Source organism: Dendrobates tinctorius, unplaced genomic scaffold, assembly GCF_039654945.1.
Source record: "Dendrobates tinctorius isolate UK_male_01 unplaced genomic scaffold, ASM3965494v1 ptg000211l, whole genome shotgun sequence".
Classification (NCBI taxonomy): Eukaryota; Metazoa; Chordata; class Amphibia; order Anura; family Dendrobatidae; genus Dendrobates; species Dendrobates tinctorius.
The window spans coordinates 18,755,928-18,774,577 of record NW_027361878.1 but is presented as its reverse complement, the minus strand read 5'-3'; the positions used below and the strand labels follow the sequence as shown (position 1 = coordinate 18,774,577).

General features: G+C 46.2%; 1 protein-coding gene and 1 long non-coding RNA gene across 2 annotated transcripts in view; both read right to left on the bottom strand.

Annotated features, from left to right (window-relative positions):
- Positions 1-7,022: 7,022 nt before the first annotated feature.
- The window catches only part of LOC141058332 (serine/threonine-protein kinase MARK2-like), a 170,808-nt gene continuing 159,180 nt past the window's right edge, over positions 7,023-18,650 (bottom strand). Inside the window, exons 10-11 of the mRNA XM_073554558.1 lie at positions 11,529-11,916; positions 7,023-7,690 (exon numbers count right to left, since the gene is read on the bottom strand). Of these exons, the coding sequence (XP_073410659.1) occupies positions 7,569-7,690; positions 11,529-11,916 (510 nt within the window). The 3' untranslated portion in view covers positions 7,023-7,568. The remainder of the gene's footprint in view (positions 7,691-11,528; positions 11,917-18,650) is intronic.
- On the bottom strand, positions 13,818-15,704 carry LOC141058334 (uncharacterized). The gene is made up of 2 exons (XR_012222140.1): positions 15,581-15,704; positions 13,818-14,438 (listed from the first exon to the last, which is right to left on the bottom strand). It is a non-coding gene; the product is annotated as an uncharacterized lncRNA (long non-coding RNA).

Below are 18,650 nucleotides of genomic sequence, written 5' to 3'. Positions count from 1 at the left end.
CCAGCCCACTGAGCCCAGCACCTGTATATACATCACCAGCCCCAGCCCACTAAGCCCAGCACCTGTATATATCATCACCAGCCCCAGCCCACTGAGCCCAGCACCACCTGTATATACATCACCAGCCCCAGCCCACTAAGCCCAGCACCTGTATATATCACGAGCCCCAGCCCACTGAGCCCAGCACCACCTGTATATACATCACCAGCTCCAGCCCACTAAGCCCAGCACCTGTATATATCACCAGCCCCAGCCCACTGAGCCCAGCACCACCTGTATATACATCACCAGCTCCAGCCCACTAATCCCTGCACAACCTGTATCAGCACAACCAAAGCCAGCCCCTGTATATACATCAGCCCAGCCAGCCCCAGTTAATACATCAGCCCAGCCAGCCCCCAGCCCCTATATATTCATCAGCCACAGCCAGCCCCAGTGTATACATCATCCCAGCCAGCCCCAGTATATACATCATCCCAGCCAGCCCCAGTATATACATCATCCCAGCCAGCCCCAGTATATACATCAGCCCAGCCAGCCCCCAGTATATACATCAGCCCAGCCAGCCCCAGTATATACATCATCCCAGCTAGCCCCCAGTATATACACATCAGCCCACCCAGCCCCAGTATATACACATCAGCCCAGCCACAGCCAGCCCCTGTATACACACATCAGCCCAGCCAGCACCTGTATACACACATCAGCCCAGCCAGCCCCTGTAAACATCAGCCCAGCCAGCCCCCATCCCCTGTATACATCAGCCCAGCCAGCCCCTGTGGTATACAGGGGCTGGCTGGGCTGATGTATACAGGAGCTGACTGTGGCTGGGCTGATGTGGGTCGCCCTCCCAGGGCTGTGGGGTACTCGGTACCGGGCCGGTCTCTCAGAGGGGAATGTCACAGCAGCGGTGACCCGGTCCGTGGCCCTGGGCACCCATGTAAAAGGGATGAAGTGATGGAATAAAGTTTATGAGTGGATGACACGCGACGCCACCTGTGGTGTTCGGCAATGAAGGTGTTAAGCCGACGCTGCAAACAGATCCTCTGGGACAGATGGTGTGGTGCAGCAATGATGTTGTAACCCTCCACAGGCAGAGCTGCAGTCCCAGGGCAGAGTAGATGAAGAGGATAGGTGTTGAGGAAGAGGGTGTAGTGTTTGGCACAGAGATGTAGCAGTGCTGGAGAGTTTGCAGGAAGGAGGCAAGGACACAATAGGGTGCAGTTTCTTTTACCTTTACTTGCTTGGTAAATACAGTCCAGAATTCCAGATTACAGATGGAACAGAGGCTGGCCAGCCTGGAAGCAACTTAGGAATCTCTCTATCAGATGGGTTGTGTAGTCTCCTTTCTAGCGCTTATTTTAGGTACTTGCAGTACTGTGTTACACTGAAGTTCCACTTGCTTGTTCTCATTTAGAACTCCCTCGTATGGCAGACAGCTGTAGCCTTCTTCTCCTGGCTCACCCGTTGCTGTTGTGCCTCCGAGTATTATATGGGAACAGAGCATTTACAGCTTCCTATTCCTCCGGTGTCTGTCGCAGGACCATTAGTATCCATACAATCTTGGATACCGGGCTCCAGATCATGCGCTATAGCTGGGAATGAGCCTGAACTCTCTGCTCAATCTCGCAGCTCTTCTCCTCACGTCCACACACGTTGCCCTCCTCCCACGAACTCCTCACTCTCCCTTCCTGGCCCCCAGAGAGCAGCTCTTCCCCCAGTTTTGGTTCAGAGCTCCCTCTGCTGGCCTGGAGTGGGAACTGTGTTGTGTGTTTTGATTAACTGACAGAGACCCTTCATTGCTTCCAAGCATGACATCACACTCCCTAGGATGCTCCTGGCAAGTCCCGTTCCCAGCGATGCCTTGCGACAATGACCTTTGATGACATAGCGGTCGCAAAGCATCACTGGGAACGGGACTTGCCAGGAGCATCGCTGAGGCCTGGGAACGCTGCGGGGGACGCCGGAAGGTGAGAATAACACGATTTTTTATTTTAATTCTTTTTTTTTGCAGAGATATGGTACCCAGGGCCTGGAGTAGAATCTCCTCTCCTCCAGATCCTGGGTACCATCCGTACATTTTCCGCTTACTTTGCGCTTGGTGGGCATAGCCACATGCGGAAAGTAAGCGGGACAATGCATTCCCATGTGTGCAGAATTCCCACGATTCCGCAAAAAGAATGAGCATGCTGCGTATTTTTCCGCCATGCGATTCCGCCGCGGAAAAAAGCGCAGCATTAGCACAGCATGTGCGGAATGCCATTGAATACAATGGGTTGCTTATTTTATGCGCTTTTGCGGCGAAAAAAACAGGGCAAAAACGCATAAAACCAGCAGGAATTCCAGACGTGTGCACATAGCCTTAATCCTGCAGATTTCCTGCACCAATTAAATAAAATATGTTACTTGCATTTTTTTTTAAAATATGCATCTAAAAAACTTGCCAAAAACTTGTCATGGGAATGCAGCCTAGTGTGCAGTTTTATAAAAATGTGGGTTTTTTTTGCTGTTTTCTCATGTGGTTTTATGTGGGGTGTAACAATATTATGTGTCTTGTCTGTCTTGTCTCTACTCAAAAAACATCTAAAAAAAGGTATTTAAACAAACTAAAGAAAAAAATACATATATATACTAGAAACACTATGGACACATTATCTCAAATGAATGGGAAGCGTGTTGAAATTTTATCGTGGATTTGAGTGTGGAATGCCCTTAAAAAACACAAGAAATCACTTTGGATAGAAAAATTATATATATATATACACTCACTGGCCACTTTATTAGGTACACCTGTCCAACTGTGTGTTAAGACTTAATTTCTAATCAGCCAATCACATGGCGGCAACTCAGTGCATTTAGGCATGTAGACATGGTCAAGACAATCTCCTGCAGTTCAAACCGAGCATCAGTATGGGGAAGAAAGGTGATTTGAGTGCCTTTGAACGTGGCATGATTGTTGGTGCCAGAAGGGCTGGTCTGAGAATTTCAGAAACTGCTGATCTACTGGGATTTTCACGCACAACCATCTCTAGGGTTTACAGAGAATGGTCCGAAAAAGAAAAAAAATCCAGTGAGCGGCAGTTCTGTGGCCGGAAATGCCTTGTTGATGCCAGAGGTCAGAGGAGAATGGGCAGACTGGTTCGAGCTGATAGAAAGGCAACAGTGACTCAAATTGCCACCCGTTACAACCAAGGTAGGCAGAAGAGCATCTCTGAACGCACAGTGCGTCGAACTTTGAGGCAGATGGGCTACAGCAGCAGAAGACCACACTGGGTACCACTCCTCTCAGCTAAGAACAGGAAACTGAGGCTACAATTTGCACAAGCTCATCGAAATTGGACAGTAGAAGATTGGAAAAACGTTGCCTGGTCTGATGAGTCTCGATTTCTGCTGCGACATTCGGATGGTAGGGTCAGAATTTGGCGTAAACAACATGAAAGCATGGATCCATCCTGCCTTGTATCAACGGTTCAGGCTGGTGGTGGTGGTGTCATGGTGTGGGGAATTTTTTCTGGGCACTCTTTGGGCCCCTTGGTACCAATTGAGCATCGTTGCAACGCCACAGCCTACCTGAGTATTGTTGCTGACCATGTCCATCCCTTTATGACCACAATGTACCCAACATCTGATGGCTACTTTCAGCAGGATAATGCGCCATGTCATAAAGCTCGAATCATCTCAGATTGGTTTCTTGAACATGACAATGAGTTCACTGTACTCAAATGGCCTCCTCAGTCACCAGATCTCAATCCAATAGAGCATCTTTGGGATGTGGTGGAACGGGAGATTCGCATCAGGGATGTGCAGCCGACAAATCTGCGCCAACTGTGTGATGCCATCATGTCAATATGGTCCAAAATCTCTGAGGAATGCTTCCAGCACCTTGTTGAATCTCTGCCACGAAGAATTGAGGCAGTTCTGAAGGCAAAAGGGGGTCCAACCCCTTACTAGCATGGTGTACCTAATAAAGTGGCCAGTGAGTGTATGTATATATATACTTAAAACTTGAAGACTATGGTGCTTTTACTTAAAAAAACCGACCTGACAGGCAGCGTCTAAAAATCTACTGTGTGTCCAGGAGTGGCGAGTGGTAAAACACTACAGAACAGCAGCGGCGGATACAAAGCGCAGCGCTCTCTGAGGCCCCATCTCCTTTGTGTTCCCTACAATCTGCCCAATGTGCACGGCGCTCAGCAGTCCCCGCGGCAGGCCCGTCTAGCTGCACAGTATGCCGCAGCGCTGATTGGTTGACGATGATGTCATCTCGTGTGGAGGGGGCGGGGCTTGTCATTCAGTGTCACCCGGTGAACACAGCAGACACGCGCTGACACGGGCGGCGCGCACACAAAGGACGCGACACTCGGGGAGCGCAGACACAATGCACAGATGAGGGCACGGACACAGCGCCCGGGGTCTGCTGAGGAGGGGAGCAGCTGACAGGTACCGCAGCCACCATGCTCAGCAACCACATATATCTATATATCTGTATCACTATATGTGAGTGTGAGTTTATAGATAGTGTGTGTATGTTTCTACATATGTGTATATATAATATGTATGTGTTATATCTGTGTGTATATATATATATATATATATTGTGTGCGCAGTTTTATATATATATATATATATATATATATATATATATATATATATATATGTGCGTGTTTACACTTGTTATATCTGTGTATATATATGTTATACATATATCTGTGTATGTAATAAATAAATATTAATTGTGTGTGTATATACATATATATATATATACTGCTCAAAAAAAATATAGGTAACACCTAAACATAGGACCCTATGGTTGTGTTCCCTTTATTTTTTTGAGCAGTATATATATATATATATATATATATATATATGGTATAGTCATTATTTATACTTCTTATCCCCCATTATTCAGTACCTGGCTATACAGCAATGTGACTCCGGTAGCCGTCCTGTGCGGCATTATAGACACCGGACCGATGACTTTATACTGGATGATCCATGTCATCTTGCGCGCACGGTGTATACATGCCTTCTGATCCCCCGGGCCATGCGTATGTGTCTCTATATGTTCCACGTCTTGCGGATTGTATGTATGGAGGCGACTGCTTGCTGGAAACCCTGCATTATGTGAAGGTGATCTGAACAGATTAGATGGAGCTCACGTTTGAGAGGAGAGGCATCTACTGCAGAGCTACAAATGAGAAGGAGAGGAAAGGACGTAGACGGGGAAGAGCGTTGTGTATCCTTTAGATCGCTCTTACATCCGAGCTTTCGCTACGACAGTAGGTTTAGTCATTGACTGGTTTCCAGATCACACACAGACGGTTTGTGGCTTTGTGTCGTCTGCTGTTTTTTGCTGAGTCGGAATTTTCACGTGTATATAAAATGCAGCAGTTTTTCTGCATAGAAGAAGCAGGCTCTATAACTTCAGCTGCCCTTTATATAATGTATGAAGTGATACAGACTGCAATGCTACATGGTAACGTCTAGAATTTCTTTTCTTTTTCAGCATCATGCCCCCTGTGCCTCTAGAAGATCATTCAGTCCCTCTGCCGCGTCCTCGCTCCCTTCCATTGCGTTCTGCTCCCCATTCAAGAATGGCTCCAGAGGTCCGAGGTCTGCAGCCGGGACATAGGGCACCATCTCATGCTGACCTCACGATACCTGGGCTGCTACCCCAACTCCAACCTCCCCGCTGGCCAAGGGAACCTTGTTCTCGTCGGAGGGGTTCACCTCCATCTCCTTCCTCGCGATCGCCTTCATGTTTCCGTTGGGCTCTCCACCCTCTAAAATGTGGCTGTCGAGGCTGTTGGCGACTGCTACGCCCTCCGAGAAAATCTGTGGGTTCGTCTTGCAGCTGTGACCCTATTGTGACGTTTGACCCACAATTTGTTGGGAGTACAAGGGTAAGCTACGATGAGGATGATGATTATAGTGTGCGGGCTATATGGCCGGATGAGCTGGCACGGAAAATTATGTCTCGAACGCGGGGAGGAATGCTTGGAGGAACTCCGCTGCTACTGGACTGTAGAGGATTGGAGGTTGATGATCCAGTACCTCCACGCTCTCCTCCACCTCCCTCCACACCACCACCAAAGTCTCCAGTTGGGACGAATAGACGACTTCAAAGTTTATACCTTCTTCTGGAGCCCTTGAGTGAAAAAGAAAATTCTACAGGAGGAAGAGGTAATTCCCAAACTTACTTTTATTTATTACCTGTGCGTCTTTAGATGATTCAAGTGTAGCAAAAATTCATGACCTTGCCTAAAAGAAGACTAGGAAAATATGTGGTCTTCAGTGAAACGAAGCCCTCATATGTCTTTAATCCAAGTGAAGGTCATTGATACGCATTAAAGGGAATCTGTCACCCCATTTTCGGTCTATAAGCTGCGGCCACTGCCATCAGGGGCTTATCTACAGCATTCTGTAATGCTGTAGCTAAGCCCCCGGCGTAACCTGAAAGATAAGAAAAACAAGTTAGATTGTCCGGAGCGGTGGGTGTCACGGTCTGGTGCCTCCCATCTTCTAGAGATGACGTCCTCCTTCTTACTTCTGCTGCGGCTACTGCGCAGGAGTACTTTATCTGCCCTGTTGAGGGCAGAGTAAAGTACTGCAGTGCGCCGGGAAAGGTCAGAGAGTTCCGGCACCTGCGCACTGCAGTACTCTGCTCTCAACAGGGCAGAGCAGTGCGCCTGCGCCAGAGCCGCGACGGGAAGCAAAGAAGAGGACGTCATCGCAAGAAGATGGGAGGTGCCGGATCGGACCGCCCCTGGGTGAGTATAATATAACTCGTTTTTCTTCTCGTTCAGATTACATCGGGGGCTTATCTACAGCATTACAGAATGCTGTAGATAAGCCTCTGATGGCGGTGGCTGCATCTTGTAGGCCAAAAATGAGGTGACAGATTCCCTTTAATGTAATCTGAAATGAGATGATAATGGAATAATAAAAAAAAAAAAAAAAAAATAAGGACAGTAAAATAGATTGAAATACCCAATAAGCGAATGAAACCAGACACCCAAAAGTTTGGTCACAAATTCTTGATCATTTAGTAATTCTATAATGGGATGTGACATAGGAGGTATTTCATTAGGCACAGTGCACGGAACTAGTGTCTCATAATAAATGATGAAACCTGTGTTAGAAGAGCGGAGATCATGTGAAGGTGACAAATGTACGAGTGTAATACATATGACTAATACACGGGACGCATAAATACAAGGTGACATCATGTATGGAGCACGCAGGAACTTGTTGGTTGGAGACACAATATCGGGCGGCACCTGACGGTGATACAATTACATCATTCAAAAAGTCCTGAAAAGTGACATCATAAACAGGAAACAGCGAGTGAGACAGCGATCAAAGTTTTATGTTTGTGTGACGCGTTCTAGACACGCGTCTCGATGGTGATAAATAGGCACACCCTTGCGTTTCCAACTCATCTTCCTGCATATTTTTTAGATTAAGTTCCCACAATGAGTCTTTGACACCACATCGTACTGTTCCAGCGGGGTGGATGGGGTTTATAGAAATTTCATGTCCATTTTTTTTTTTCAGTTTTTTTTTTCTTATGCATCGTAAACTGACTTGCGGCGCGTGTTTTGAATTCCCCACCAAGTTAATTTCTCTTGGGGTACGCTGAGGTTTATGTGCGGATTGTCTCCATAATATTGCATTTGATGTGGAAAATCTACAGACAAAAAAAGCATGTAATCAACACAATTTCTGTGTCAAAGTTTTGCTCAAATATCAGGAAATATAAAAAAAAACAAAGCAGTACATACCAAAAAGACAAAAAAAGGAAGCATAAGACAAAGCCATACAAACACATGTAAAAAGTGAAATAAAAAAATGCAAAGTAATATAATATAGCTATGGGTGCATAAATGCTGCAGAGGATCTGCATCATCAAATACTCATTGTGGGAACGTAGCCTGAGGGTTTGTGCACACGTTGTAGATTCTGCTGCGGTGTACAGTACCATTATAGCCAATGTAAAATAAAAAACGCTGTGCACATGCTGCGGATTTTTTCGCGCAGATTTGCTGCGGTTTTTTAATCTGCAGCATGTCAATTCTTTGTGCGGATTCCGCAGCGTTTTTACACCTCTTCTATTATAGGAATCCGCAGGTCTAAAAACGCAGGGCAAATCCGCACAAAAACTGCAGTAAATCTGCACTAAACCCGCAGGTAAAACTCAGGTCATTTTACCTGCAGATTCAGCCAAATCCGCGCGGAAAAATCCACAACAGAATCCGCAACGTGTGCACATACTTTAGGGTATGTTGACACGTGTAATTTTTGCAGCATTTTTCTCCCTTTCTAATGAATGGGAATAAAACACAAGTTAAAATGCACCGAAATCGTGTGTATTTTACACAGCAAAATAGCACTGAAAAAATGCTGCTTTCGAATGTATCTTTAGGGTATGTTTGGGGTTTTTTTGTAACAATTTCCAGCTGAAAAACAACAGACAAATTCAAAATTTCAATTTCAATTTCAAAAACTAGTTTTCTTACGTGTATGTATTTTTATTTCTATATATAACTTTTTTTTTTGTTTTTTCCTTCAGTAGATTTGGAGTGCTCTTGCTTACATATGGAAACACACCAAGAATTGACATGTTGCTTTCTTTTCACATGGAAAACCCATGTATAATAAAACAGCCGAGAGTGCTCTATAGGTTGTTTCCACTGAAAGAGAAAGCAAATGGTGTGTTTATACCGAGTTTCTGGAGCAGAAATTCTCCAAATCCTCGTCAAAAAAATAAAAACTCCAACTTTTCAGGAGTTTTATGGTTTTTTTTTTTGGTTTTTTTTAAAGGAGGATTTGGAGAGTTTTTGTTTGGTTTCTGCTCCAAAAACTCAATGTCAGCACACCAGTATTCATAATTGAAGCATATTTTTCATGTGAATTATGGCCCAGGATATGCTCCAAAATCCATGTAGAAAAAGGATATGTGCGAACATCTCTCTTTTTCTCACATAGATTTTGGCATTAATTTTGTTGCAAATCCTCATTTGTATATAGCAGCGTTCCCCAACTCTAGTCCTCAAGAGCCACCAACATGACCCTCAAGAGCCACCAACAGGTCATGTTTTCAGGATTTCATTAGTATTGCCCAGGTGATGGAATTATTGCCTGTACAGGTACTGCAATTATCACCTGGGCCATACTAAGGAAATCCTGAAAACATGAACCATTGGTGGCTCTTGAGGACTGGAGTTGGGGAACACTGGTTTACAGCAATCATGTCCACTTGAATCAGATGTGTGGGTCTTTGGTATGGATGTGTGGGTCTTTGGAATGGTTGTGTCACGCTCGCGCCTTGGCTGATGGGCGCGAGCCGGGGGGGGTTGTGGCCCCGCTGTGCCACAGACCAGACTACCCTGGAAGGGGCGTGACTATGACAGCTACCTCGGTCTTCACTGGAGCCTCTGATAGTGAGGTCAGGCTTGTGCGGCAGATAGCTGCCGGGTGCTACTCTAGGGTGGCGTCTGGCTGTGGCTGCTGATCCCACTCGGGGACAGGACACCTGGTCAGGTGCAAGTGACAGGCTGAGACACAGAGCAAGCAGGCACGGCTTGGAGACACAGGGCAGGCGGGCGTGGTATGAGAAGAAACAGGTAGGGGCCTGTTCACACAGCAGGTTCAGGTATCGGTATAGACAGGAAGGAGTGGAATATGAAGGAACAGGTTTTGGACCTGTTCACACAGGAGGTGTAGGTATGGATACAGGCAAGAGTGCAGAGTAGGCGGAGCTGCAAGGTCTGCAGGGAGAAGCTGCAGCAGCAGGAGAGCAAGCTGAACCACAAGGTCTGTGGAGAGAAGCTGCAGCAAGAGGTTCTGCAGCAGCAGAGCAAGCTGAACCACAAGGTCTGTGGAGAGAAGCTGCAGCAAGAGGTTCTGCAGCAGCAGAGCAAGCTGAACCACACGGTCTGTGGAGAGAAGCTGCAGCAAGAGGTTCTGCAGCAGCAGAGTAAGCCGAGCTGCAAGGGTGCAGAGGCACAGACAGAGCTGCAAGGGTGTAGAGGCACAGACAGGGAGGACACAAGGAAAGACACAGCAGGGAAGGAAGCCACAGACAAGGAGACAGTACAAGACAAGGTACAGGGACAAAGACTCAAGGACTAGGATATTCTGCCTCCTGGCAGGCGGAAGGACAAGTAAACACAAAGCTAGGACAAGACACCGAGACCAGGATATGCAGCCTCCTGGAGGGCAGACAAAGAATACAAAGCAAGGCTAGGAGTATTCCTCCAGAGAAGGAGATACACAGAATAAGGCCTAGCTTCCTCAGCAGCAAAACACTGAGTTTTAGACATTGCACTGGCAATGTTAAGTGGGCATGGCGGATTTAAATAGTCAAGGCCTCTAGGTGATTGGTCAGGGACAGATTAGACAGGTGCACCCTGACTGCATAAGAACCAGAGAGTTCTGGCGCCGCCCCCCTATACACACATAGCCAGGAAGCATACAGGAGAACTGAGCACAGAGGATAGGACTGGTAGCAAACAGAATTCACAGCATGACCCGGAGCAGTGAGTAAGTTGGTGTGCGGGGATGGGAGGCCATGCAGTGATGCCAGCAGGGTTGTTACAGGTTGTTTGGATCTTTGGTATGGTTGTATTGGTCTTTGGTGTGGTTGTATGGGTCTTTGGTGTGGTTGTATGGATCTTTGGTGTGGTTGTATGGATCTTTGGTGTGGTTGTATGGATCTTTGGTGTGGTTGTATGGATCTTTGGTATGGTTGTATTGGTCTTTGGTGTGGATGTATGGCTCTTTGGTATGGATCTTTGGTGTGGATGTATGGATCTTTGTCGCCGCCACCCTATACACACATAGCCAGGAAGCATACAGGAGAACAGAGACACAGAGCACAGAGGATAGGACTGGTAGCAAACAGAATTCACAGCATGACCCGGAGCAGTGAGTAAGTTGGTGTGCGGGGATGGGAGGCCATGCAGTGATGCCAGCAGGGTTGTTACAGGTTGTATGGATCTTTGGTATGGTTGTATTGGTCTTTGGTGTGGATGTATGGGTCTTTGGTGTGGATGTATGGATCTTTGGTGTGGTTGTATTGGTCTTTGGTGTGGTTGTATTGGTCTTTGGTATTGTTGTATGGATCTTTGGTGTGGATGTATGGATCTTTGGTGTGGATGTATGGATCTTTGGTGTGGATGTATGGATCTTTGGTATGGTTGTAAGGGTCTTTGGTGCCATCACAGTCTAAAATCTGCCAGCTTCGGTCTTATTTTTCTCAAATATTACACAGAAAAAAGCAAGGGTTAGACCTGATGACTGACAATGGGGTCAGTTTTTGTGTACATCTAAGGCAGTGCAAGCTGTACATGAACGGTAGATATCCAGGGGTCACCTTCAAATTTCTGTTTTAAAATCCCCATGTGAACATGCCCTAACACAAGTTTACCTGTAATATTTCCAGGTACAAATATACATCCAGTCGTTATTTATAATCCTTTTTTTTTTTAAATGACTCCAGTATTTCATGGCTTGTGATTTCTTACCACTGTAATTTTTCTGGCAGTTTTGGCAGACCCCCCTGCTGATGACTGCATTATGCCCCCTGAAGTGACTCCTGCTCTTCCATTGTCTCCTGATGTTGAAAAAGCTGAACTCAGCCCAATCTTGCCTTTCCTTTACCTGGGCAACGAAAAGGACGCTCAGGACTTGGGCCGCATGGTAACTCTGAACATAGGACATGTCCTGAACGTCACCACCCACCTGCCTCTCTACCATGCTGAGTCCGGAGCCTTGCGTTACAAGAGATTGCCAGCCACCGATAACAGTAAGCAGGACCTCCGCCAGTACTTCGAGGAGGCCTTTGAATTCATTGGTAAGCGGGATTCTTCTCATTGTATAATAGGACACGTCATTTAAAACCCACACCTTCACCTAGTGACACAACAAAACACAATCTTGTTAGATGGTGTGAAGATGTTCCGCATTTCTCAGCCAACTATCCCCTATTTAGACAAATTTCATCAAATAGCCTATGGCTACGATCATACATTGTGCTATGACAAGCACAGTGCAAGTACCATCTACAATCACAGCTGTATCCTCCCCGGGGACAGACCTTTCCACCGAATACTATTTTTTAATTTTGCAATAATGTTGAACATAACTATTCATGATCTGCAACAATGTGACAAGATCTGTGATTCCTATTGGTGCCATGTTTTGCTAATTCTATAGTGGTTTGTTATTTCCATACAAAGTGGTACATTGTATTTAAAGGTTAGTGTTTGTGGGAGAAGGATTGTATAATTATATACATGAGATGAACCCGTCCTGTTTTTGGCGCTATATGTGACACCAACATGCCTGATCCATTTTTTCTGTTGGGAGAAAGATGGGACAAGTCCATACACATTAGATGGTTGTCTTAAATAGTTGGGATCGGACAGAGTGACGTCTGATTTGTATTGTCACCTTAAGAAATCTCGAGAACTGGAAGGTGAGACATTTTCGAAAACTGACAATTTGGCATAGAAGGTGGCCGCATGCATAAAGTATTCCTAGATTGTGAAGATAAGTGATAATTGTAAACAAGTGGTCCAGTTGGCCTTTTTTTCTCTGGCCAAACACTAATGGTGACTATACATCCCCTATAACTGTTTGCCAAACGATTTATTGGCAGACCACTCTTCCATAAACCTGTTGAGCAGAGTAAGGCTAGATTCACATTAATACAGTACTCTTCGCTGAGGATTATGTCAGGGTTTCCATTGGAATACCCGAAAAAATATTTCGACACCGAGAGCCATTCACTCGAATGAAGCATCACTCTGGACACTGTCTTGCCTCCGACCTGGTAGTATTTGTCTTTTCCAGACATGCCCAAAAAATGTAACACCTTTTTGTGCATGTCTGAAAAAGACTAATTCTACCAGGTTGGAGGTCAAGAACTTGGCACTTGAGTATAATGCGAAAAAATAAATTTAATTGCAATCCACAGTAAAATATGCTTCAGTCAGCTGTAGACCTTCTTCAGTCTGCAAGATTGTCCATAGAGTATGTGAAAGAAGGAACCAGGAGGAAAACTGTAGAAAGGAAGAACTGAAAAAAAGTAATCCATGAGGTGAAAGGTTTGCTGTCAATATTAAAATTGTGGATATATGGAAAAACCTGATTGTCTGAAGTAGTGTATTCCAGAGAGCCAGTGCAGCATGAGAAAAGTTTTGGAGACAGGAGTGAAAGGTATTGGCCGGGGTCAGACTTGCGTGTGCAATGCGAGAAACTTGTGCGAGTCTCTCGCATCAATACCCTGGACTGCCGCCGGCACTTGGGACCCGAGTGTGCGGCTGCATGTATTTCTATGCAGCTGCACACTCCGGTCCCGAGTGCCGGCGGCAGTGTCGAGTACTGATGCGAGAGACTCGCTCGAGTTTCTCACACTACACACGCAAGTCTGACCCCGGCCTTATGGAGGATATTGACCATAGTAAAATGGAGAGCACATGTAGGATGGTAGAAAGAGATGAAGAAGAAGGTGTTGGGTGGTGCAGGGTTTTGTAGGTGAAAGTTGTTGCAGGAGATGGGCAACCAGTGCAATGACTGGCACAGAGTGGAGGCATCTGTGTAGCAGCTGTGTGACGAGTGTCAGCTTACGCTGAGTCGTTCTTCTTAGAAAGAGTGGACCCTCTGGGCCGTGGCACCCACCCACCTAGGGCAAGCTGACCTAATAAGAACCACCCCCTATACAGGGAGTGTCAGGGGCAAGACCAAGGGGGTGAGCCACCATGGCAGCTGGACCAGACGGCCGGCTCAGGGAAACAAGACAAGGCAAGTCGTTAATTCAAAAGAACTTCATTAAGGAAGACTTCAGGTACAACAGGTGCAAAACGTGAACACACAGAACATAAGACAAGGTGCGTGCAAGGGCATGCCGAGGTTCAAGACTTGAGGAACTCTTCAGGGTGCAACAGGAGCAAACGTGAACACACAAAGTTCATGAAACAGGATGCCTGCAATGGCACGCCGAGGTCCAGGCATGGAACGTGCAGATGGTACACGGACATCGGACAACAGTCCACGATCAACCAGGGCATCAGGGTCTGTAGCTCAGAGGGTGATCGGCAGGATCCAGACATCCAGAAGTTATCCAGGGTTCCATGCAAGGAAACAAGAGAGTTAGTGACATGGTGCGTGTCAACGGACACACCAGGATCGTGTTCTCAGGACAGAGACCTGCGCATGCCGAGGGGCATGCCAGGGACGGGTCAGGTTCACAGGACGGTGGCCTGCGCATGCCAGGGAGAGGCACAGTACAGTGGCATCGGAATCCAAATGCTGGCATCGACCGACAGGGTCCAGGTATCTGGCTACGGACATCAGCTCCGGACATCAGGCCGCAGTCATCTAGGTCCGGACCTCTGGCAGCGGTCGGCAGGTTATGGAATCCGGCAGGCAAACTAGGGTACAGAAAGGAGCAAAGGGAGACAAAGGCTTTGTGCAAGAGTAGCATGAAAAGGCACAGTGCGAGAACCAGCGTGAGTGCAAGGAAGCACAGAGACCACGGCTGGGAGCACCGGCAGGTGGTACCGACGATGGCAGTTGCAAGCGGGCACGACTAGAGGCGGCACCGCTGTGGGGCCACCCAGCCAGACCACTATAGCACTGGACGGGGAACGGCTGGGGTACACAGGCGAGCACGGCTAGAGGCGGCACGGCTGAGGCACACCAGGTAGGCACAGGCGACCAGGCATGTGCACAGAGCCACAAGGCAGGGCTAGGCAAAGGGTACAGGACAGAGCCACATGCGAGACAGCATGGCAAAGCCTAGTACGAAATGTGCAAGAGCGCACGAAACATCAGGGACAATACAAAGAACGAGGCAGAGACCTGCGCATGCAAAGAGCATGACAGGGACAGTCTAGCAGCAGAGCATAGGCCGAAGCCCATAGCCGGGCCAAGGAAGGACCTTGGGACTAGACAGGATACAGAGCGAGGCCTGCACGTGTAGAGACGCCAGGGAGAGGTTCAGAGCGGAGGCCTGCACGTGTAGAGACACGCCAGGGACAGTCTAGCAGCGGAGCGTAGGCCGAAGCCCAGAGCCGGGCCAAGGGAGGACCTTGGGCCTAGACAAGGTACAGAGCGAGGCCTGCACGTGTAGAGACACACCAGGGACAGAGACAGAGGCCTGCACGTGTAGAGAGACACGTCAGGGCAGGGTACAGAGAAGGAGGCCTGAATGTGTAGGGAGATGTCAGGGACAGAGACAGAGGCCTGCACGTGTAAGGAAACACATCAGGGACATGGTACAGAGGCAGCGTACCTGAAGCCAAAAAGCAGAGCGAGACATGAAACAAGGACAGAAACACGAAACAGAATCAGAGCAAACAAGGACTACAAGGCAAAGCAGAGCAGAGACAAAACATGGCACGAAGGACAAACACAAGACGGAATACGAGCACGGAGCGTGTGCAGAGACGCACGACAGAGCAGAGTGCAAGGGCACAGAATAGAGTGAGTTCCCCACAGACCAAGCAGCCATACAGGGACAATACTCAGGCCCTGAGCATAGGACGGGGCGGCCTGATATAGGGCATAGCACCTCCTCTTCCAGGTCAGGACCAGGGGAGCACTTCTGGGTTCAGATCCACAGGATAACAGAGCGTAGTCACATGATCAGAGTTCCAGACATGATGAGACGACTGCAGAATCAGTGCTGAAACCTAGACAGGTCACATGATCAGAGTTCTAGACATGACGAGATGATCACCAAACCAGACAGTGCAGGATCCTAGGAAAGGTCACATGATCAGCGTTCCAGACATGACGAGATGATTGCAGAACCAGACAGTGCAGGATCCAGACAGGGACACCTGATCAGAGATTCTAGACATGACGAGAAGATCACAGAAAACAGAACAGAAACGCAGGCATCACTGCTCTAGGGAACGAGCAGGATAGCAGACAAGATATGCGCATGCACATCGCTCCAGGAGTTCTTGAGAGAAAACAGACAGGGCAGACATGACAAGCTGGACAGAAATATGTGACTGACTGCTTCCTTCAGGATAGATTGGAGAAGGGGTGAAACATTTAGTGAGAGGAAGATCGATCAGAAGTGAGTAATGAATTTGAGTAAACAGTAAGAGGTTGTGCAGATCTTGGAGATGTTTTTGATCTGTAAATGACGAGCATTACAGTGATTGGACATAGGGAGCGAAGGAAAGATCTGAATCAAATGTAACTCCAAGAGAACGGGCGTGCTACCAGGGAGTCATCTTAGTACCACACATAGAAATATCCAGTCCATTTTTGTGTTTTTCACGGATAGAAAACTTACCAATTAACAGTCTATGGCTCTGTTCACATGTAGTGTGTCCCCAGAAAAACAAAGATGTCAATTTTTGCTGGCATCCTCGGCTCCTCTTTTGATTAGCTGAGCTGGTGCAAAGTCAACGTTACAGTATACAATGGTGCATCTGGCCGTCTAATCACAAGAGGAGCCAAGGATGCCGGCTGGTAGGAAGCAGCCCACAGGGCTCTGGGCCGCGGAATAATGATGCGGTAGGATGACCAGGAACCTTAGAATCCATTCACTGGTGTTTACGTTTGATCATTTATATATGCATATTCTACTGCAATATACAAGCATAGTATAATTTTCTGGGAACAGATATTTATATAGCAGGGAACTGTGCGTTTGCTTCATTTATGACATTATGTTGTTGGTAACTGACCTTGATTGTTGCATTTTTCTTCATTATTACAGAGGAGGCACAACAGAAAGGCAAAGGAGTACTTATTCACTGCCAGGCTGGAGTCTCTCGTTCTGCCACTGTGGTCATTGCATATCTGATGAAGCACACATTGATGACTGTGGGTGATGCCTACAAGTTCGTCAAGGGGAAGCGTCCAATAATATCACCCAATCTGAATTTCATGGGGCAACTCCTGGAGTTCGAATCGGACCTAAATGCAGGCATTACGCCAAGAATCCTTGTACCCAGACTGAGGGGCATTGAGAGTGATGTGTAGGACACAAAAAAAAACAGTAGAAGGAAAAAGCCAATTTTGATGTTGCACAGTAAGACATGATTAAGCAAGTAGCAAAATCTTCCAAATTAGATCATTATTGAAATGCAGTGTCAGGATCCACCAGGCAAATAAGCTGCAGAGTCTACAGAAAATGCAGATTCTGGTCTCAGAAGACTAAAGCTATTCACTTACGGGGAAATCTGCAGCTTCAAAACCCTAAGGACCTTTGATGTTACCTACCCTAGAAACTGTAGCCTCAATTTAACTGGATGATACCGCAACATAAAAAATGTCAAAATAAAACCTTAATAGTCTCAGTTCAGATTTTTAATATGTTTTCAGACATACAGATACAAAAAAAAAAAGGAGATGCTCGTCCATAGATTGGGGCTCAATATCGTAAAAACGACCAACGTAGAAATCCTGAAATCCTTCTGTTTGTAGCACTTAGGTTAAGTTTGATATCTACTTGTCATCTATTCCAACCTATTGTTCTTAAATGACTGGCAGACTACCTTTTTTTTTTTTTTTTTTTTTTACTTTTTGGAGTACAAGAAAACCCCCAAAGCTTCCTTTAAGTGAAGTGCACCTGCCATCCACATATGTGGCAGCCATTTTTGGTGCTGCCCTATTATAAAAAAATTGTACGAATATGTAGCTTGTATACCGCTATTCTCGTGCAAAGAGGACGTTATCGCCAGTTTGGGGGTGAATAGATAGGAATGCCATAACCATATTATGGGTTAATTTACATATTAATAGTACAACCAACTGTTTTATATGACCATTCATATATAATTCATGCATCGGAGGCGAAGAAAACGGATTTGTGCATTGGCCAATAGGCTTAGGGTGGAAAAAAAAAAAAAGAAGTGGAATGATTACATAACATTTAATCTGCTGGATAACATATGTAATCCCTTTCAGCCGGTGGACATGGCTGCATCGTAAAATAAGAGGAAAAAAAAATGCAAAAAAGGACAATGAATACCAGGGTTTTCTACTTGCTGAAAGTGGATAATGTTGGACAATATTTTTTTAGAAAATAATTTGCAACAACGAATTACGTGCAATAATAATGTGACGACTTATTTTTTTTTTTTTTTAATATATATATATATATATAACAAAATGAGGACGTGAGATATCTGCTTGAAATGTAGCAACCCATCCCCCCTTTTCCTTCCAGGGGTATTTTCAATCCAGCTCCTGCCCATCCTCCAATATCTGTGTCTTAAATCTTCCAAGCGGGAGACTTAATTACCTCGGGCATTAAATCCCCTATTTACACTGTGAAATCGGGCATCCTCCAAATGGAGGGGGTAGCAACAAGATGCCCATCTTCCCGTTTTTTTCCTTCTCATTGCTCCAGAAATTTTATCCGGGGAACTGTTTATTTATTAAACTGTATTTATTGAAATAAAATCTTTTTTTTTTTCTTTTTTTACAGATTTGTGTCGTCTTTATGCATCTGTGCTTACATTAATTGTAACAGGCACGCGGCTCATCGTTCACACTCCATCATATTCATTGAGACACATGCAATGAGTTTTCTGCACATCAATGGTACATACAAATTAATACATTCCGCTCATACAGGGTCTATAGACCATCTGTGCGGAACATTGCAAAGTCAG